The 22,247-nt window shown below is 36.2% G+C and overlaps 1 protein-coding gene and 1 long non-coding RNA gene across 2 annotated transcripts in view; both read right to left on the bottom strand.

Annotated features, from left to right (window-relative positions):
- Nucleotides 1–22,247, bottom strand: part of LOC121662687 — a 485,325-nt gene that overhangs the window by 330,242 nt on the left and 132,836 nt on the right. The window lies entirely within an intron of this gene.
- LOC121662686 (taste receptor type 2 member 40-like) lies at nucleotides 14,054–15,019 on the bottom strand. Its single transcript, XM_042024142.1, has one exon. The coding sequence runs from the start codon at nucleotides 15,017–15,019 to the stop codon at nucleotides 14,054–14,056; it is 966 nt and encodes a 321-aa protein (XP_041880076.1).

Genomic DNA, 22,247 nt, shown 5'->3' with positions numbered 1-22,247 from the left:
GACCCTGACTAATTAATTTCTCATCAGGCCTCTTTTTCTAAATTATATCCTCTTAAAACTAAAAAGGTAGAGAGAAGCACTCCCTCCCTGTCCATCCTGTGAATAAATTGTAGATGTCTCCTACACATTGAGGTGAGAGAGAAAAATACTGCCTATGAGTGTCTCCTGAGGGATCCCAAAGTGATGGTCCCATCAATTCCCATGGTCTGAATTCAGTTTCTTTTCCATTTAGAAGACAACCAACAGGATTAAAGCTCAAAACCCCAAATTTGGTGAAGTTACAAAGGTATTTTAATTACTCTGGGGTTTTTTTCAGTCCAAAGTGGATATACTCTAGGGAAGGGGAGGAGTAGTAAGGAGGAAAGACAACAGGATAAGAGGATAGACATGTTGTAACATTAGACGTGCTTTGTACAGCAACAGCACGAAGGTTATAAATCTGCAGTGCTACTCTACTGTAAAACAGACTATGTGTAACCTGCACATACAGCTCCTCTATGACTGCCAAACTTTTCTACTGTTAGATTGAAATCAATCCAAATAGCTTCCTTCTGCTTTCACTGTCCTAGTTATGCCACACTGCAGCAGGGCTTGGCTGTTATTGTGCATACCCTGTTGTACGTGAAGGATTTATGCAAATAACTAGAAAAGGCTGTTAGCAGTTGCTTTGAGATAAGCTTTCTTTTTGGTCACAATGATAAGATTAAAAAGATTATGGCCACAACACATGGCTATAAAATATCCTAATCCTTCACTGGCAGCTGAAATTGCTGCACCTGGACAAATGAGGCATAGTAACTTTTACTCACTATAAAAAGAAGGAAACTAAAAGACACCCCCCCCTCCCCTCAACAGCTACAACAATGAAATGGAAGGAAATTGCAGCCAGTGACGTTTGGTTATTCTCCCAGTTTAAAGCTTTGCCTTGCCATGATCACATTGGATTCAATCAATTCATTCAATAGATCAATGTTTTCTGGGTTTAAACACGGTGATTACATCTTACATGTATATATGTGAAATATGTCAGTTTCACAACAAACAGAAAATAGAAATCATATCTAATAATATTTTATAGACCAGGTGAATATATCATGTTACTTAAAAGTTTTTAGTTGATGTTGTCTCCTAAGGAGTAAAAAAGACTGGAGTGGAGTGCTTCTTTTGACCCACAGAGCGGGTGAAAAGAAGAAATATAATTTTTAATTACAGCATCAAGTACTGAGCCTCCAAAACAATTTTTTCATTGTTGTCTAGTAATGCTTTGCAGCAAAATCTTAGTCCAAGACCTTGACATGACCCATGATGAACAATGAGGTGTGTGATTTTTTGGACTACCTTCAGGGCTGAGCTGCATGGTTTTTAATTGGGTCAAGGCAGACTTATAACAGACTTTAAAGTCTTTTCTATTTTGTTCTTATTGCCATGATAGTGGCTCAGTTTGATAACACAATTTCAGAGCATTATCATGTAAGTAGCTTTCATATTGAATTAGTGAAATATAACAGCAGGATAAGAAAACTAATGCATGTTAGACATGTCGTACAATAAGCTTCTGCATCTTTTCACCACAAAACGACATCTGTGACCTTTCTATTCCCTTTTCAGTATGATCAGTCAGTATGAAAAGCTCTGCTCTATGGTTAAAAATAGATCACCCCACCTAGTAAATGTTGTTCAGCAGAACATGCTTCTCTGCCTTGAAAGCCAAAGAAAGAAGGTAACAGTATGGAATTATATAGGCAAATATATTTTTGTGTTCATATTTTCTGTATTAGCTTGATAAAAATCTGTGACAAGGACAGGAAAATAATTAACTATGGTACTCAGGTACCCCAAATATCTTCCTCCTTGTCCAGAGAAACAATATCCAATGTACTCTAAGCATGCAGGTATTGAAGCCTGATGATAGAGCTGACTTGAAAATTAACCCATTCAGGGAAGGGTCAAATCTCCTTCCTTTGCATGATGAACAAGCTACCTCAAAAAAGGATTCAGCTTTCTCACTTGCCTCTAAGTACATACACTTTTATTTTACAAATGCCGTACTATTTTATTTATTTCATTAATAACTCATTTTATAACTATGCCTGCATAGTTCTTCATGCTCCATAATTCTCAACGAAACTGTTTGCAGTTATGAAAGTTTTTCACCTACAAATGAGAACATTTCTCAAGGAGAGACACCTCTTTAGGTGCTGACAATATAACTTTATTGCTTATTTTATCAATTGGTTACTAAAATAATAATCTATTACAGTGTTTGCTGAATATTTTTATCACTAGCCATCTTCCAAGGATTTGTCTTTATGTTTAATTTCTGATTCAGAGTGTATGGCTTGGAGTTTGGCTAAAGGCTGTTAGACTGTTGGCTGCTGTGATTTGTCACAGTCTCAGCAGTTTGTATAGAGCTGTTTACAAAGAATATTAGTGATATTAATTGAACATGTATGATATGCTCCCAAGTGTGAAAATAATGGTATTTTATAAATAAAACTATGGCTTTGTTGGTAACAGTCTCACAATGAAGAAAAACATCTTAGTCTCTGAAGTTAATGGCAAAAATAACACTTCTCAATGTCAGGAGTTTTGTCAAATTGTTTTCCTGTGTTGAATATGGTTAGTAAAAAATGACCTTATTTTGAAGATTGGTCACATTGCACAGAAATTGGAAAAGGAAGAGTAACTGTCAAATCTAGGTGTAAGCCACATGACAAGTACAGCAATAAAATAAATAATGATAATAGTAATAATATTTTAAAAGCTATCTGTTATGCACCATGAAAAAGAAGGGAACTAAGAGTTTTGTAAGTAGGTTTTGATTCACACAGAACTGAATATTTGTACTTTACCCACCACTACCTGCTTTCTGTTCTTTTACCTTTAAAGGCTTATGCCCAGTACTGTTGAACAGCTGTGGGTGCTGATGGTATAATCCCAGCACACTGTGTTTCAGCTTCATTTTCCAAACAAATCAAGCAGGAGCAGCAGCACTGCATTGGTTTGATAGGCCTGAGCACATCTAGAATATGTTAACTGGAGAGTAGATGCTCTCTATCTTGGCAGAATCTGTCTCTATCCTGAGGACTCCATTCAAAAGTAGAGTAGAACTATGGTTCCCTTTTTTACAGACAGAAAAATAAACCATGAAAAAGATTTTAAAATTCTTCTACTGCCAGCAGAAAATATATCACTGGATGATGATTTAGATAGATATAACCACAAAAAATAGAGATCAGCATCAAAGAGAGTTGTACACAGTCCACAGAAATATGAGAAGTGTGTGACAATGGCGCACTACAATTCCATGCCTTACCATTTTTCCTCTTTGAGAAGTATTGGCCTCCTTTTCAAATGATAGGTACAGCCACTAAACCCCTGGTACCAATCTCGATGGTGGGCAGAGCCGCAAACCTTAAATCATGTGAATGATACCAAAAGCACATGTTTAATCCTTGGAGAGCAGTGTTTCTCTACACAGGTATTATTTAAATTTGTCTCTCAAAATTTGGGAATGAAGGAATTAACTTGGGGGATAATACACAAATATATTTGATGCCTTGATCCCCAAATCTCATAATGAGCTATGACAGTTTTCTTGTGATGTTGCTGAGAGAGCCTGAATTTTTGAAGATATAACCTGACTGTTATGTATTTGTCTTGCTCTGTTTACACTGAACTAAAAGAAGGAAAAGTACAGATCAGGAATTGGTTTTATAATAAACCCTTTACAACAGAGATATTTCTTTGGTTTTCCTCCTTGGAGGACCTGGCAAATAAAGAACCATATTAGGACATAGTACACAGATTTAAGTAGCTTCTGAAGCTAAGCAGTAGTTTTGCCTTGTGACTCTCATGTACAGGGAGAGCAGCCATAATTTAATGGATTAAATTTGAGTTTAAGAGATTGGAAGATCCAGTCTGTTGAATGAACCAGCCCCTCAATAATAATGTGAGGTTTTGGTGGAGGCTAAAGACTCTGAACCTCAGTGACCTGGCTTATCTGTACAACATGGAAAGCGAAGTTGTTATCTGAAAACACAACAGGTGTATGAGGCACTAGGAAATATAAATTATTAATAAAACTGGGCTTGGTCAGAGATTTTCCATATCATATCTTTCTTCCCCCTCCTGTATTTGAATATATGACAGTTGAATTTAATGAGGGGGAAAAAAAACCAAAATCAAAACCAACAAATTTCTTGTAGAGCATATATATATATTTTTAAAATTCTTGATAGTTTTAATTTTTTTTTTAACCTGATAGATAAATAGGAGTTCAGGACTTCCATGGGGATTTGCTACTTAAGTACCTATCCTTCTGGTTTATTTTATTTTGTATTTTCACAATAATATCTTTCAATTAACATCCCTACTTTCCCACTCTGTCTTTAGGCTGCTTTGTTGCAACTACAAGTTTTCATGAACCTTCTGTTCCCCAACATTCTCTCTTGGCTTTTGTATTCATACTTGAGTTTGTTCAGAGACTTTGCTTGTAGATGACTTTAGCAGTTATAATTAAGAGTAATTCCACAATATCAGCAATAAGGAGGATTCTCATTTACCTTACAGTAATAAGCCTCATCAGATTTTATGTATCCCTAGTACAGTGCTTTTCTTCTGGTCTCTGCTAAACACCAACATTTTGCAGGCTCATGGAAAATTTTACCCTGTGTTTGCTGACAAAAAGCCTATGTCTTGACTAAAGTCTTAACTTCTCTTTCAGTAATAATAATTTTTGAGGAGTAACAGATATAATCCAGCTGCATGCTTTCTAGAATTACTAGAGAGATTGGGCCCCAAAAAACAAAAATGTAATTCAGATGGAAAGAAAGAAGATTGTTGTGTCCTTTTGTGCCCACAAATTTATTAACATCACTGTCATTTTCTTACCCTATGTAACGATACTAGTGCAAAACTTCCCATACCTCCACTGAATGAAAAACAGCCAAAAAAAGCTACACCATAGTAAAAAAGGAACGGATGTTGCTCGCCTGGAAAGAAATTTCCTGTGTGCACTACTAATCTGGTGACTCTGTAGGATCGTACCATGCATGTTGTGTTTGACTCTGGAGAACAAGAACATGTTTCTCAGAGACTAGGAGCTGGAATGGTGACTGGAGTTTCCATCAGTGTATCAGGCTATAAAAACAAATTAGTCTGTTCGTTTGTGTAGCACTTGGAGCAGAATTTCACTAAAGAGCACCTGTATCGAAAGTAAAACCTCATGTTGAGTTATAGCTTAGTTGAAAAGAGCTCAGATGGTAGTTAATCCATCACACCTTAATGCACTTTTCTTCAGGGGGTAAGTTACACTTACAGATAAAATGAGGATGTTGTTCCTAGTCTAATTTTGTTTTTCTTCACTTCCCAGTCACTGCATCTTATTGAGCTTCTTTCTACCAGTTTAGAGATCCTTTACATACCAGAGAACTTTTCCCTATGTAGGACATAGTGACTTTCTTTTTGATAAGATTCTTAGCCTCAGTTGCTTAGCTCTTTCAGTCTCCTACAGGAATGTTCTACTGAAATTTTCCTCAAGTTTAATTAGTCAACTGCATTTTTGAACCTTTCCTCTCCCTGGTTCTTCCTCCCCAAAATAATTCCACAAAAAGTTGGATATCTTCAGAGCCCAACAGAAGTCATCAGAGAACCATGGGGAACAGGAATGTACCCCTACCAGTCTTAGGCACCACCATTCCATCTGTTTACTGCTTTCTTATCTCAGTTTTCCTGTCTTTAGACATCCAAAATTTCTCTTATGGAAAAGAGATGATGGAAGGGAAACATCACAGGGTTTTTACTTTTTTTCTTTAAGTTTCAATTTTCTTGCACAAGTTTCTATTAAAAATTTGACTTATACAGCAAATTTGGCCTGAGATATATACCTGCTATATAGTATGGGGTTTATTTAAATAATATAGGGTTTATTCATGCTTTTTTTTTTAAGCTGTCTGATGTATGTAGAAAATACTCAAAATAAGATTCTCACTCAAGGGTCTTTGGGGATTCTGTTGAAAGGCAAGAAAATCAATTTTTTATATAGCATTGTTTCAGGCATGGTTTGAAGCATGCACTTATTTATCATTAAATCAGGTTCTATGAAATGTAGACAAACAAAATAAAAATGGGCAATTAAATATTCTACATTTGTACAGCAAATCCTATGTACTATTTCAAACAAATTTAGAGTGGCAAATAAAAACCTTTTTATTCCTGCAGGACAATGAAGCATAGAGATGATTGATGTATCATCAGAAGCTCCACAGATGAACTAATCTGAGGTGCACCTAAAGTATGAGTCCCTCTTCCCCTATTTACAGTGCCTTTTTACAGAACCTACTAAACTTTGTAAGGATCAGAGTCAACTTAATTTCTTTTAAGTTCAGTCAGGAAAGAAGTTATTCCATAGAACTGTTTGTTGAATAATGTATTTGGATGGAGATTGTTCAATCAGCTCTATGAAAGTACAATGCTTGCAACTGCATGTGAATATATGTTGTAAGAAGCTCAAGTACTAGAAGTAGTTCATGGGCTCTTCACAGCAAGCAATCACTTATCAAGCCACATGACAGCAAGTTGTATGATCACAACATCAGTTCAATGCAAAAAGTGGTTTTCTGAAGAAATCATGACAGCTGGCTTATAGATAACTGTACTGCTTTTGCTGTCAACTTTTAAATAATAGGCTATAATACAAAAAAAAAAAACCCTACCAAAAGCTCTTGTAGGAAAAGTGTCTTGAGTGAACTGTTTGATTTCTAATATTTCAATATGAGATTTAACAATTTAACCCTTGAAAACTCAAGAGCCTGCTCAGCTGAAAGATAAAAGAGACAAGAGACTTCATCACGAAACTAAGATATAGAATCATATTTATCTAATGCCTCAGAAGTAAGTGAGGAAAATATACTGCATATTCAGAAATTTTAAAATTTTTGTACTTTGTGTCCATGTCTTCAAAGTATGAGTATATAAGAACATGGTCAGTTCCAAGGGTTTTCCTACTTTTTGTGTTTGCATTAATCTGTATCAAGTTCTTCTTAGAATTTACCCCTCAAAATAAGCAAGGAATTTTCTGTGTTATAACAACTTAGAGGAAGATATGAAACATTGAATCAATGTTTTGTTTTAAATTTTTTATAAACTGAGTAAAGTGTATTCAAAGAAGAAGCAGTGATCCCCAAAGACAGTGCAGGCAATCTTGGTGATTTAGCTGCACCAGTTGAATAACTGCAGTCAAATAAAACTAGAAACATAGAAGGAAAGGGAAAAAGACAGAAACTGAATTATATTTACATGCATATGTGTCCTGGAGTTGCCAGAGTTGCCAGATGTCTATCTCCTCCTTCTGGTAAGTTTGAGGACAGAGATAATTAACTGATTACATTAAAATGGAATGATGAAAGGGAAGTACATCCCAATATTGTCCAACAGAATGATACGGAGAGTTGAAAAACCTCAGCATCTATCACCCTGATGTCTGTGAGAGGATTCATTGCTGAAGTTCAAAACAAAAAGCTAAAATAAGCCAAAGTATAGTGAGAAGAAATAACAAAAGAGACCACCAGCGCTCTGAGGGGTGATCTGAGAATCATCCAAAGGTTCCTAGTTTTGGCCAGAACAGCAGTTTGGAGCTAGAGAATTTCATACAGGTGAAGATGTTCAAAGAGAAGGTTGACCAAAGGCTGTTAAGCATCTCACCCCTTAACTTGGTAATGCATGCAGGCTTTTTTCTATAGTCAGCAAGAAAAGCAAGGCATTTCTGAAAGCTTCCACAGGGCCAGCCTGATATTTTCACCTTTCCCACTGACTTTGTAAAGCAAATCAAGTCATCTCCATGATGAGATGCAGCAGGCCAAGGGACTGGGAAGGAGAAGTTTGGGTTGACTCATCACACACATCTAATGAAACTTCACCTTCCCAGTCCCTTGCCATATTGCCTACATATATTATGAGCTTTTACATAGGTGTTCACCCAGTTTCAAACCCAATACCAAGTCTGAGCTGTCACTGACTTTCCAAAAGCTGAATTCTCTTTTGACAGAATGTGCTTTGGAGCTGGATTTTGAAATAATCACAGACTGACTGTAGTAAGAGCCAAAAGACAGGGGAGCTAAGATTTCAGCTCTTACGGCATCAGAGAATAGAAGCCAAGAGATATTATATCTCAGGGTAACCTTTTCCAGGGGGTATTTTTGGGAAATTTCTCCCTATTCCTGCCTGAGTAGAGCCATGGCACAAGAAAAATGAACAAGCTCACTCAGTTGTAAAAAACAATGAAAAAGGAGACTGGCTGCAGCTGTCATCCAAACATGACTTTAGAATGATGAAGTTTTTATATTATGTCTTTTCTCCTTTTGTATTGAATTTAGCTGAGAGATAGGTATTATTTATTCAACAGGTACAGATATATTTCTCTACATGTGCAATAACACTACTTCAGATTCCCCAAGAAAGCTATGGATATCTCAAGCAAGAGATACCCATATTATCTCTGTGACTGTTGAAACTCAAATTATACCTACATGTTATGTGAGGGATCTGAACCTCTGTTGGTTGAACACCCGTATGAGGCTCATACTGTGTTTCTTATGATTTATCAAATGAGGTCAACAAATACCTACTCGTAGCTCTTGTCATACATCTTTCTTGGAGAGGATTGAGAAGTTCCTCAGAAAAAAAAAAAGCTGATTTCGTTCTGTTCTGGTGGTGAGAATAAATTGCCATAGACAGACTTCTGTTGTCTTCTTTAAGAGAGTGAGCAAGTCTATAAATACATACTTTCTTTCTGATGTTCCTCAGGATGCAAATATTTCAAATAATTTTAGTTCTAAATGTAAATTTATACATGCAGTGTTTGAACACAGTGTTTTCCACTTTGCTGTTTGCATACGTGCAGCTACATTCTATTTCTTCTTTTTGCTACTTATCTTAATCTTAAGCAGTGAAAATATTTGGAAGGTCATCTCTACTCTGGAAGGGACACAAACAGTGTAAACACAGAAGTGAACAAGAATGTTTGAGGGACTGATGGGTGAGGTTTAAAACTAAACAGAGGAAGGGAAAAGTAAAGACTTTAATAACTATCTTAAAGGAGAGAGAGAAAATGAGAAAGAAAATAGAAAGCAGTCTGTAAAGGAAAAAGGGATCCTCACTGGGGTGAGAGAAAGCAAATGACAGGGAAAGGACAACAAAGCAGAACTGACTGAAGTGGGATTTGAAAGGGAAGATTCACATATCTCAAGGTCTCAGCATGTCGGATTTTGTTTGCTGGGTTTTTTTAGTTTTTTAAATGTCTTCACAAGGAAAGGGAGAAATTTTATTTGCAATTTTATCACAAAAGGAAAAGCATGAGCCTTCCAAAACCAATAAGGTGCCTTGAAATGTGTGTTTATTATAATAAAGTAAATATGTGAATGAACCCATCTTGATTTCATTAGTATATATTTGCAATAACAGCAGCAGTAGGTGTAAAAACAGTGGAGATTTTTAGAGGAAGTGGCAAGAAATGTGAGTGATAAATGAAGAACCATTTTTTTTCTAAAAAGGAAAAAGAAAAAGAAATACTCGAAAGAGAGGGGAAAAAATAAAAGATATAAAACCAGAAAAAATGAAATTCAAATATGACACTGGGGGAGGGGGTGGATGAAGATAAAAAATAGAATAAAATTACCTACCAATCATATTTTTAAATTTATGAGTTACATCATCCATCTTAATCTCATCACAATGTCACATCTGAGTGCCTAAAGGCCAGAAAGGGTTTAATTTCACCCCTCCCCCCCAATAGGTAGTTAAGAGATTATGACATCAAGTCATTATTCCTGTTTATCACTTTGCCTCTGCTTTTTCTGTGGCAGCAAAAGAACTGTTTTGCAGTAGAGCATTCAGTGCATGGATCCCAGTTCAGCAATATCAGCTTTGGAAGGCTGCTTTGTCACCCGTTTGTTTATCTGTTTGTTTATCTGTTTGTTTACCTGTACTGGGAAAAGAGACCAGCCAAAGCAAATCTCATGGATCTGTGAGACTTCTCCTCACTTTCCTCTCCTCTCAAAAGCCCAATTAAATCCCACTGTAGCCACTACCCATACTACTGCTCTGTTTTCTGATGATAAAATATCCCTGTCCTTTCACACACAGATAGGCTGAATACCAGAGAAGGGATATGGCCTCTCAATGTGGAGACAAGCCAAGTTCTAGCAATGACAAACCCTCTGACCACTGAAAAGCTTATGAGCATCAGGAGCTCTGGTTTTAAGAGGTCCCATGCTCTTCTCTGATATAATTGATATTATGATTACTTTGTCCAATGTAAAGTTTGAGTCATTGCAAAAACATAGATATTGGGAAGGAGAAATGGCACTTTAAAAATAATAAGTCTTAAAAGTAATATTAACATGAACCTAATTTATATTTCTATTATTTACAGTATTCAAGGCTATTTTCACATAAATTTAGAAACAAAATTATTTTTATTTGGTCTTTATTTTTTTTAATAAACCTTAAGACCCATGTCTCTATGAAGGGTTTGTCTGACAGATTTATATTGAACATTATTTATGGACCTAACTAAGCTACAATGACCTCCCACACAGATTTCCTCAAATGAGGAACAAACAGGAAAAGAAATATTGAGGGGAAGAGGGATTAGCCTTCAGAAGTATTTTGTAACATTGGAGAAACTGTCCTTGTGATATTAATGAAATGAAGGCTGGGTATTATGATAGGAAAGACAATAAATAAACAGAGATAAAAGTAATCCCAGGTTAGAGTCCTATTATAAACTTTTACAGGAGGAAAAACTTTTCTCCAGACCTTGCAGAAAGGTGCAAAGTTGTATTTCAAGAAAAGATAGGTACAGTGTGGTATTTTCATTGACACTTTTTTTACTTTTGAAATTACCCAAAATTATTCAGAATAAATTAGCACCATTGTGCTGTCAGATGTAAGGAAGGTGAAAAGCTTCCTGATTACCACTAGAAAACCAGCAAAAGTGAAGATTGGAGTTTTAGTAGCATTTATAGGAGCATTTGTTCTGGGATCCATGGAGCTGGCAGTGCTCACTTGTGTACCTTGCAGAGAAATAATTACATCATGGAGAACAGCAAACTCTCAGAAAGGGCAAGGAAGACTGCATGGCTAGCAGAGGAGAGACATTATGTTAGACATAGCAGAGCTCATATCCACCACCCCGCTACTGATTTGGTCGGGTAGAGCCTCTGACCAATGCAGGCAAAAGGAAAGATGTGACAAATCAGGCAAGCAGTTGAAACACAGAATGTCTGTGGTAGTTCTTTCTGATTCACATACAGAAAGACTGGTAGAGAGAAATTTGCCAGCTTCATACACATGCTACTGAGATTGCAATCAAAAGTCCCTTAATATCTGCACAGCAAAATACTGCTTTTCCAGGAAACAGAAGTGTGATGAATTCTGACCTGGCAAGCACAATGGCACTAAAAAAAAAAAAAAAAAAAAAAAAAAAAAAAAAAAAGTTGAAGAAGACAAGGTTTGGTTTTCATGCAGCCAGTATGAACAACTGCACTAATACTAATCACCATTTTTCATCATACTTGCGATGATTTTGGTGCTGCCACAGTTTTTGGCCTCATACAAACTGCAGACAGTATTTTCCAACTCATGTTGCCCCTGTTTCATGTAACTTGAAAAGTTCCAGGGGAAATTTATTGATGGATTCAGTCTTATTTTCAATCATCATATAAATACTTCTTAGACAATGAAATCTCAACTATGTTATTTTTGTGATTTTTTGGGGCACAAATAGTAATTGCCAAAACATTCATCAGCTTTATTGATCTGCTTTCTAGAATAAACTAGATGTAGTAAAAATTTTACTGCAATTTTGTGAATGACATTTTTTGTAAAATAATAATGAGAAAACTTTTTTAAATGTACCTGAAAGGGAAGGCTAGCTCTGAAGAGAAAACAGAAGATTATTTTAGTGTGGGATAGGATGAAATCCAAAGAGCCGGGTAGGATCAAATGACAAATAAGGATCTGTATATACTGTGGAAGAAGTCATGAAAATAAATTGAAGCTTGAGGGAAGGATGGAATGGAAAACGACAAAACTAATAATTTATTTACCAATCCAGTCATTTAAAATTCTAATTTATGTACCCATCTATCTCACTCTATGATGTGTGTAACAAAACTTTCATCAATACAATATAAAGACATCAAGTCCTTGAGCTTTGTCCTCCCCCTCCCCTGGAAGCACTGGAGGATATTTTATTAATGATTACTCCTGCCTCAGATCTCCCTCTCCTGAAGGTGAGGAGGCAGTGAAGAAGCTGAGCAAGGGCTGTTATTATCATCTTTGGCTCTGATTCCTTTACTTCAGACTCTCTCTAGAAAAAGGTTTGGAAATACCTGAAGAGAAATGAGCTCACTGGGGAAATTATCAGCTTCAAAAACCCAAATATCACCACCAACCACACCATAATAAAAAAGTCTGAAACAAGCTCATTTCTTTCAGGACACTTTCTTTTCATGATGTTGCCAGCTGGAAGAGCTATTGATGTACAGTTGCTCTAACCTTGGTCTGTGTTGTCAGGGCATGCAGCTGTAGAGCAGAGCAGAGTGCTGCTGTGACATGTGCATGATGGTTCCCTCGAGGGACTTTTGTGTCTCTCTTGATTCAGCACCACAGCACTGGACATCATGGAAGCCTTATTTTTACAGTACATTGTGCTGTGCCTCCAAATACTGTGTTTGTGAGATTAATGACCCTCCCTTCTGCTCTGAACTCACAGTTTACACATGCTAATAATCATATCACTTCATGTCACGCAGGCTTCCTTTTGTGTGTCCTATTATCATATATTTCATTCTCAAAAATATTTTAAGATATCAATTAAAACCTATCAATTATATTCACTCTTTATCTAATATTGTTAGACAGTGATTTCCAAAGCATTTTATAAACTTGTTACTCTGGTGTTTCAAAAACTGAGGCCACTACACTCCAATAATAAGTCTGCTCATTGATTTTCTAGGTGGGACTGAAACTCTCACCCCAGTAATTTATAATCTGGCATTATCTAAACTCCTGAAGAGAAATGTACAGCATAAAAATACTTGAGATGAGCTGAGAACTTTAGAATAGATTTATCAAACACATTATTTGATAAAACACAACAGGTCTTCTTGAATATATTTCACCAACCTCAAGTGAAACTTCATAGTAACATAAAATATTAAAAGAGAACAGCCTTAGAAACAACTCCCAGCTGCTCAGAGCAATAGCAAATCATGACAATAAAGGTAAATCTATGATCAGAATGGTCAACTCAACAAGAGTGAGATTTTCTACAGGTAGTTCTATGTACCTACATCTCTTTACGTTGTAATCACCACCTTGGTAATGCACTTTCAAGAAAACGAAACAAATAAGCATAACACATATTTCAAACAGAAGTATCCATTTTTAAATAGGTATTTAACCACTACATTGTTACAGACATACTGGAATCCTAACACAAATAAACCTCGTTCAGAATGTAATTTGATTATATTAATTGGCTGTATGTTTCCAAATCTTAATGTTCCCTCAGGTTATAATTCTGATAGGTTTTCCAGTTTCAAAGCATTTTCTTTTTCTATGTAACACTAGCTATGACTTGCACATGTTTTTAGTCAAATTTTAATCTTCTCAGGTGAAAAATCCTTTAGCCAAGAGCTGATATTTGTGAGTTCTGTACATTCTTGTCTGTTTTAGTCCCATTTTCTTCCATTCAAGCAGGTCATAAAAATTTCAGCCTTAAACTGATAATCTAAAATCACAAAGCAACCTGAAACTGATTTATTTTTTAAGTACATTGCTTTCATTCAGTACATTTTTATTCTCACTCTATATAAAGTAGCATGGAAGGAGCTGGACTGGTGCACAAGTAAGGCAAAAATGCATGTTATTTCAGATGCTCTGAAATGTTAAGGAGGACTAGTCACAGAAGGCTCTGGAAGATGAAAGTTACCAGTTAAGAAAAAAGACAGTGAAACAATACATAAGAGTCTTGATTTCAGATCTCTTACTGGAGAGTATTTCTCTCAAGCCTGGGGCTTGGAGGCTTATCTTCCAAATGGCACTTAAAATGCAGGCAAAAGTTCCTAAATGCCAGTTTCAGTTTTGAATTGACTATTATCAGGATAATTGAGTGCATAGAAGGATATGCCCCAGCTACAACTAAGGATATTGCAACTTTCACAACATCTTTACTTTCAGAAGTCAACAGTATCAACAGAATTTGAGCTACAAAACTGGAAATATACAGGATTAAGAAAGAAATAATGGATTTAATAGCAGTTAGGTGAACATCTATCATAGCATCCCTGAAAGTATCTGTGTAACATTGCATTGTCTTTCTGTGTTTCCACAGAGAAGTAATTATCAGAGCTGATGTTACCACAGAGAGTACTAGAGGGAAAAAGCAACCTACAAAGTAAAGAACCAGCAAGTAGAGATATGAACTATCCCAGTTCGTGATATGAGCTGTGCTATTTTCTCTGCAGTTCCCTGTTGAGCTGCATAGGTAAGTGCTGGGTGTAATCCATAGCAAAGGAAGAGAAGTCATAGAAGAGATCACCAGCGATCCAAGAAGAAGCCATGGGATCATCCCAGCTATTCTGCGCTTGATTTTCAGCAGCAGCCAGTGGGTGACTTTGATTATTTTTACACAGTAGAGTACATAGAGCCATGTACTGAACCACAAGCTGGCATGGTTCACAAACATCCACACAGCACCAAAGTCTTTGTATACCGACTCCAACTTAAGCACATCTGCAAAGTAGAGACTGTGGATGTGCATCAGGACAGTCACCTGCAAGATGAATCTTGATGTGCTCAGAAAGATCAGGATCATGTCAGCAGAAGAAATTTTTTTGCTTTTGATCCAGTTAATGATATTAACAGTTGTAATAAATCCATTTCCAATAAATCCAACAACAACTTCAATAGCTACAATGCTTATTGAAATTATAAGAACTGGTGGCAACATCTTGCTGCTTTGGTCACTTCTGCCTGATTAGCCTGTGTAGCTGTGCAGGAAGTTGAACAGTTCTGATGGTACCTGACTAGTTCCAGCTCCTGCCTGTTCACCTTATATTTAGGAACAGAAAGATATCTGCAAATGATAGTGGATCTGGAAATGATAGTGAGGAATTATTGATGTTCTTCCTGAATGTGCAAATCAGAGAAAGATTTAATGATTAACCTTTAACATGCATAAGATTTGCCTATGCTTTTCCTTAGGGATGTGAGATAGCCAGCTGTATTAACCTACACATCTTGTGTCCAATTGTTTATATTCTTGTCTTGAGTGACAGAAAGCTCTGTGGCTCTCTGGTAACAGCAGTACCTGACAATGTGGAAGGCAATGCACCATGAAACCCAACAGAAGCAGCAGCATATGTCAGGAGACAAAGAGGTCTTATATTGTAACTAGTATCTTTCAGGCTGTGTTGAAGGTCTATAAAATATAACTAGACCAATCAAATGCAACTGCTTTAATATGTAGAAAATTATACAGCCTCCAGCCCTATCCTAGAGGAGCACTCCAGACAATAAAGTTGTATTTATCCGAGGATTATTGCTACCTTTAGGTGACCACTTCTTAGTGGTCCACCTAAAAGAACACTAATAAAAACCCCACCTTCTGCAGCTGTTTCACTATCTCAGCTTCTACAGAGCTTGTTAGTCTAGACAGTGAATTTAGACCTGTTCTGCATTATAAATTGAAAATGTGTCATCCATCTTCATCCATGACTTTGGCTGATACTGTAGTGAGCACAGTCCAGAACAGTGGTGGGCCCCACTAATCTGCATCCTGCATTAGTGCTTATTTATAAAGAAATATGTCTGGTTTAGAGAACAATGTGTCCTCACCTTCTCAATTCCAGACCCATGAATCCAACCGATGAATATAACATTGGCAAATTTATATTGTCTATATATTTTCTTGAAATAGAGAAATATGAAATACAATGATGAGTTTGACAACAGGGTGAGAAGCAACTGAGATAATTTGGCCACTGCAAAAAAGTCTGGAATTTTTTTGACAGTAAAATATTTACTGTTTTTGTGGGAAAGTTGGTAGTTGTTTCTGGAGTCCATTTCTTAACAGAGTAAAATATTTCAAAATAAAAGATAGACCGAGCTTCTAATCTGGACATGGTAAGAACTGTCAATTGGATTTACTTCTTATCATTATTTTCATGCTTCAAGATTTTGTTGAGTTACTAAGAAGACAATAAGTAATAGTTATTCATTAACCTATTGAAATGAAAAGCTATGAAGATTTAAAATCTTCATAGTTTTTTTTTTCTGTCAGTAGTTTGTTAATATTAAACCTAGATTCCATTTTAGGTTCTTGTAATCTCAAAAACTTTTTCCTTTAAAAAATGAACATGCTTTTGTTATCACAACAATGCAACTTGTAAAAAAATAATTGAGACATATTTACAAAATATCATATATAAGTTTCAGATTTTAAAAACCCAAAAGAATAAAACAAACAAGAAAACAAATAAACAAGTTTAAACTAAGAACACATTGGTGTATTTACTTTTTCTAACATTCATTACCAGTATTCAAGAGTGGAAAAGGCATATCTTACTAAGGAAAAAAATCACAAAGTGTAACTCAATGACTACTGTGTATTTTAAAGCTATATGCCTAGAGCTTCCTGCATACAGAATATGCATTATATAACTATAATAGTCAGTTACTAAAAAAATGTAGGTTTTAAGTTACACAAGGGAACATGAAAATATTACTTTATTTTTATGTACTTATGAAAAAACAGCACTGCAATTATAAAGTGGAAGAATCTAAACCAGAAAATACATTCTAGAAAAGTGCATGACTAAAGTGAATTCTCAGATGTTCCAACAGTTACAAAATTCTGCTCTATCTTCATATCAAAATTGAGAATTTTAAAGAAAACCATAGCTGAGCTTTACCTGCTTATACCATTTTCCTGTAAATGAGGCCCAAAGTGGGAACAATTTACTGAGAACAAAGTAACATTCCTACAAAAGAACATTCCGCCCTTGCGGACTCCCACCAGCGCCTTCAAAAAGTAGCTGCCCCTCAACCTATGCACCCTGGGAGTATTTAATCCTTCTCAACTCAGGTAAAGGAAAGAACCTGTTCCTCAGTGCTCTGTCAGTGACCTCAGTCTAATGAGCCTTGCTCTTAGGAATGGTTTCTAAATTTTCTCTTGCTTTGTGTCTCAGTTCAGGAGTTCCACAATGAACTGCTGTGATCTCGAGGGGTTCTCCAGAGGATGAGTTTACTCATGGATGCTGGTGACATACACCTGCAGGCACCAAAGGTCTGGTTTATGTGTCACAGCAACTTGACCACACCTGACACCAGCTCTAGACTGGAAGTTATCATAGTCTCATCTTCTGTTATGCCAATCCTTGCATGTGCTCGTTCTCCTTCTTCCTCTTTCCTGACCTCACAGATAGGGTTGCCACATTAATGCTCATTAGCAGACCTACTTTTGAGCTACAGAATTAATCTTCATGGTCAGGCCAGATATAACTGTCAGAGGAGACACAAGAGATCCTAAAATATATCAGACTTTCTTGAGCTTAATCTCTGAGAGAGCACTTGTGTGAATTTATAAAAGTAATTGATTTACAAAGTAAAGCAGACCAGAATTTCTTAAAAATTATCACAGGACAATGTTAGCATGACACAAATAAATACTAGAGAGAAGTGTCTGAATTTATACAACAATTTCTCCTGGAACATAAATCTCACTGTGTCCAGAGAAGTCAAGTTCAACTCACAGATCGCACCTTTCCTCCTTTGATTCGTGTATTCCAATTAACAACAGCAATAAATATGCTTCACACAATCTGTGTAAGAGTTTTAATTGTTGAAGTAGTAGAGAAATTTTTGCAGCAGAACAAGCAGTTTCCAAATCTTGTAAAGTACTGCCTGTTCAGCTCATACAGAGGTCCACAATGCACCAATTTGGTGGTATCTGGTTAATCTTTCAGTATTTCACTGTGAGCAAGAAGTCTGTGAATACAATACTGAAAGATCTATTTCTAATATGTTCAGAAAGATGCATGCCTTGGAAATGTCCCTGATGAATCATCCAATTATGGTCACAGTTTCACAATTTTTAGTGAAAAGTAATTTTCTTTGGCTTCATTGAGGATAGAAGAAATTACATGTCCAATAAAACTGGCTTTTTCCTCTCTTAAATTTGTTGCTACTATTAAGACTTTTAGTTTTGGTGTGATGTGACAGGTACTCAGACTGCCACCACCCTACATTATCCTCACTCAGCTCTCACGATGCAGAGTATCATTTGGGGCCGTCATCAACACCAATCAAAATGCAGATCAAATCTAAAAATTGAAGGCTTTATGACGTGATGGCTCCAGCACATTCAGAAAACAAACAAAGAACTAAAACTCAACGTGTTAGAAATGCACAGGTTTCAGGGAGATCTCATAACACCTTTCAGTGTCTAAAGTCACTAAAGAGAGCTGTAGAGGGATTTTTGAAAAGGGTGTGGAGTGATAGGACAAGGGGGAATGGCTTTTAACTGAAATAGGGTAGATATAGTTTAGATGTCAGGAAGAAATTCTTTTCTGTGATGGTAGTGAGGCACTGGAACAGGTTGTCCAGAGAGGCTGGGGCCTCCCCATCCCTGGATGTGCTCAGTGTCAGGCTGTATAGAGTTTTGAGCAGCCTGGTCTACTGGAAGGTGGCCCTGCCCAAGGAAGTGGGGGTTGGAACTAGGTGGTCTTTAAAGTTCATCCCAACCCAAATCATTCTATGATTACATGATAACTCAGTGATAGGATCCTGCAGTCTTCCTCCTGTCTCCTATCTAAAGGCAAAGGAATACCTGTAAAGCTGTAATCCTGGAATTTCATTTTGAGATTATATTCACAGAGAAAAATCATAGAAGAGTTTCAACTTTTTGCTCACATCCTAATGACATTATGACTTCATTCAACAAGTGTTTACCATTTGCTGATGTGATGAATAATGTGTAATTCTACCAAAACTGAATTACAGCATTTGGGAAACAATTCAAGAAACCAAGAATGAACATTACCTGGATCACAAAGATTGAATTTCCTGATGAAAAAGGCATGAGAATAATTTATTATTGTTTGCTCATCCCATGTGATAGAAAAAAAAAAAAAAAGGTTTATTTAGTGTTGGAGGAAGGACACTGCTTTCCAGACAATCATAGTTAATTAAATTCTGGTGGTGTAAGAGGCTACAAGAGCCTCATGACATTTGTTCACCTCTACATCATGAGCTCCTTAGCAAATAAGCTTTTTACAGCCCATAGTAAATTACAGACAACATTTATTGTATCGTAAAGTCCATCTCTGATGGAAACCTCTGCGCACCAGCATAAGACAGTGAAGTACAGCTAGTATTAAGATCCTTATACTAAAATAATTGAATAAAACAAATCATGGAAGAACATGTCTGGCCTACAAAAGAAAATTTGCAAGGATTATATAGGAGAGCCATCAACATCTGTGTTTAACGAACATGGCCAGAATCAGCATTTTGGGTTCTATTAATGGCTGATTGCATCTGTAACACTTTTTTAAATGGTTTATCAACTGTTCCTCACATGTTTGACAAGGTATAGAAGGCTTGTGAACTTCAATAAAATATCCTGTCTGTGGAAAACAGAAATAAATTATGCTGCTGTTTAACACATTTGAGACTTTATATTGTACAAGTAAGTTATGTTGAAAAATATATCAAAAACGAGTGTGAAAGGGTGATAATCTATTTTAACATTAATTTGCAAGTTGTCATGCTGTTGTCATTATTGTACTGGAGATAGTGTTCTGTTAATTTCAGTACCACAAAAATATTTATTTTTTTAAGGAATGACTGTCAAAATGGAAACCCCGACAGACTCAACTGATGAAAAGAGTCCTCTGAAATTCATGCAAGAGGTCAAGAAGATTAAACTGTGTAAAACACATGAAAAGGAAGATGCAACTTTAATTTTAAATAAGTGAGAATGCACACACCCCAAGAGCAACAAGAAGACAATAACAACGAGCTAGTGAGGACTATCAGTTGCTCCTTGCCGTGGTGAAAAGGAGATTAATATAAACTCTCATTAATTTGAGATAGTATTTGTAAAGGTGAGTTTATTATTTATGCCATACAAAGTGTGAAAGGTTTGTAGACCTCCTCTGATCATGCTGTTTCCTGCTATTAAGAGTCAATATGTCCAAAGGAATGGAGTGATTTACTGAGCCAGATTTCTCTACAAATAGAACAAGATTAAAGAAAGACTGTGAATTTGGTTTACTCTATTAAGGAAGATGTTAAAATAGTGCACTAAAAGTTGAAAAATTATAGGACAATTAGCAAGCTTCTGTTTGACAATATCTTCTTCTTGACTGGTCCAGCTTCTCCATGTATTCAGGAGATTTTCTTTTCTTCTTTCCCCTCTTCTAGGGATGCTTTATCTGTCTGGCTTAAACAACTCTTGTTGTTGAAATAGGAATTGGTTTTCACATGTCCTTAACAAGACCAAAAGGTTAGACAGCAGCTTCTGGTTTCTCTTTCCCCAAACCATAGCTGCAAGAACAGGCCTCTTATTTTCCATATCTGTTACATTTTATGGTTAGTGCATGCCTTTCCACATCACTGGGTTTTCCTGCTCACAAAGTTGTCAGGGACTACAGTGAAACTTCTTGCAGTGATCCTTGCGCTAGACTCAGCACTTAAAATTTGTGCTTAGCTTCATCCAAAGAATAAATACACACTTCTTACACAGGTGACAGACTTGTATATTGGAGCATATTTTTTGAGTCAAGTTACTTTATTCTATCTTTTCTTATGCTTCAGATACACTGCCATCACCAGCAGTTATCCATTTCGTGACCCCAGTTTAGAGATAGCATTCTTTAAAGCTGTCTCTATTCATGACAGTCTTTTTAGCATACAGCTGGTCTTAAGATTGCTTGTAGACTACCAACACCTAAAGATAAGCACAATCCTTATAATGGATTTTTGTTACGAGTTGAGTTACTTAATCACAGTTTGTGTAGATAAAGTGCATGAAACAGAACCCATCGTTTTATTTCCACTACCACTCCAGCTCCCTTCCTTCACTATCTATTTATTCTTGTATAATGAAAAAAGTACTAGGAAGTGATAAAAATAACATAATTTAAAAGAAGTTACATATAGAGTGCTGAAAATTGCTTTCAGCTTCTTACAGTGCAGCAGTGGACTGAAGAAAGGAGACATAATGAAGAATTAAATCACTTTCTAAAATGTAAAAAAAAATTACCTAGTGACAATACTTTTTAATGTTCAGGTGAAGTAGTTTCACGTAAACTGCTTCATATATCATTTTCCACTTAAAAGAAATGGTCTTTGATATTCTTTTAAGAACTCTCCTGTAGTCTTTGTAAATGATAATTGAAATTGAGAAAATATAAATCTTTGTTTCCTGTTGCAATGAATCTATCAAATAGAAGCACTCAGTGAAAAATGTTAGGTGATGATATCATTAAAGAATTTAACATCAGGATGCTGCACAGACAACCCCAAATAAATAATATTTTCATTAAAAAATTTTAAGTGCTTACTTTTTCCAACTCTATAGCTTTAATGTAAATGTGCCTTTTAGTACCTGTAAGTATTAAGACCATAAGACCTGTTGCAGGCCGTCACCATTTCCGCACCATTAGCAGTCTCACACTGACTGATGCTGGGTTCACTTGTGTTTGTACAACCAATGTGCCATTTTGAGAGCCAACTGCAATTGAAATCCCTTTGTCAATACTCTGCACCACCTGTGATGCAAATTTAAATTAATCCTGATTTTCGTGGCTTACTAACACTGACTCCAGCAGAGAGAGAATGTTATATGTTTGGAAAAATTCACACTGGAGTACCTCTTCATAGCCAGTATGAAGAAAGCAAAATATATCCTCATAATATTTTTTTTTTTGATGCACACCATCTCAGTTATAGTCTTTGTACAACACTGGGTTTGGGTTTACTCAGGTTTTTTAGTCTGGATTCCCAAACATAAAGAAAATTTAAAAATAAACTCCAGCTCAGTCACTTATTTCGCAGTAAGAAGATATCGCACTGCTGGGAGCATTTGCTTGGGGTAGCACAATACAAGGAAACCCAACACAACTGTGTCCAGGTATTATTTCTCAGTGTCCTATCAGCTTTTTAACTTCACA

The sequence above is a fragment of the Corvus kubaryi genome, unplaced genomic scaffold (assembly GCF_017639235.1).
Source record: "Corvus kubaryi isolate FWS band 111438036 unplaced genomic scaffold, C.kubaryi_AGA036_p1.0 37260, whole genome shotgun sequence".
In the NCBI taxonomy this organism is placed as follows: domain Eukaryota; kingdom Metazoa; phylum Chordata; class Aves; order Passeriformes; family Corvidae; genus Corvus; species Corvus kubaryi.
The sequence above is the reverse complement of the archived record's forward strand: the minus strand, read 5'-3'. Positions and strand labels throughout refer to the sequence as shown.

Coding starts and splice junctions, on each gene's coding strand:
- LOC121662686 (XM_042024142.1), bottom strand. CDS start 15,019: ATGTTGCCACCAGTTCTTATAATTTCAATAAGCATTGTAGCTATTGAA.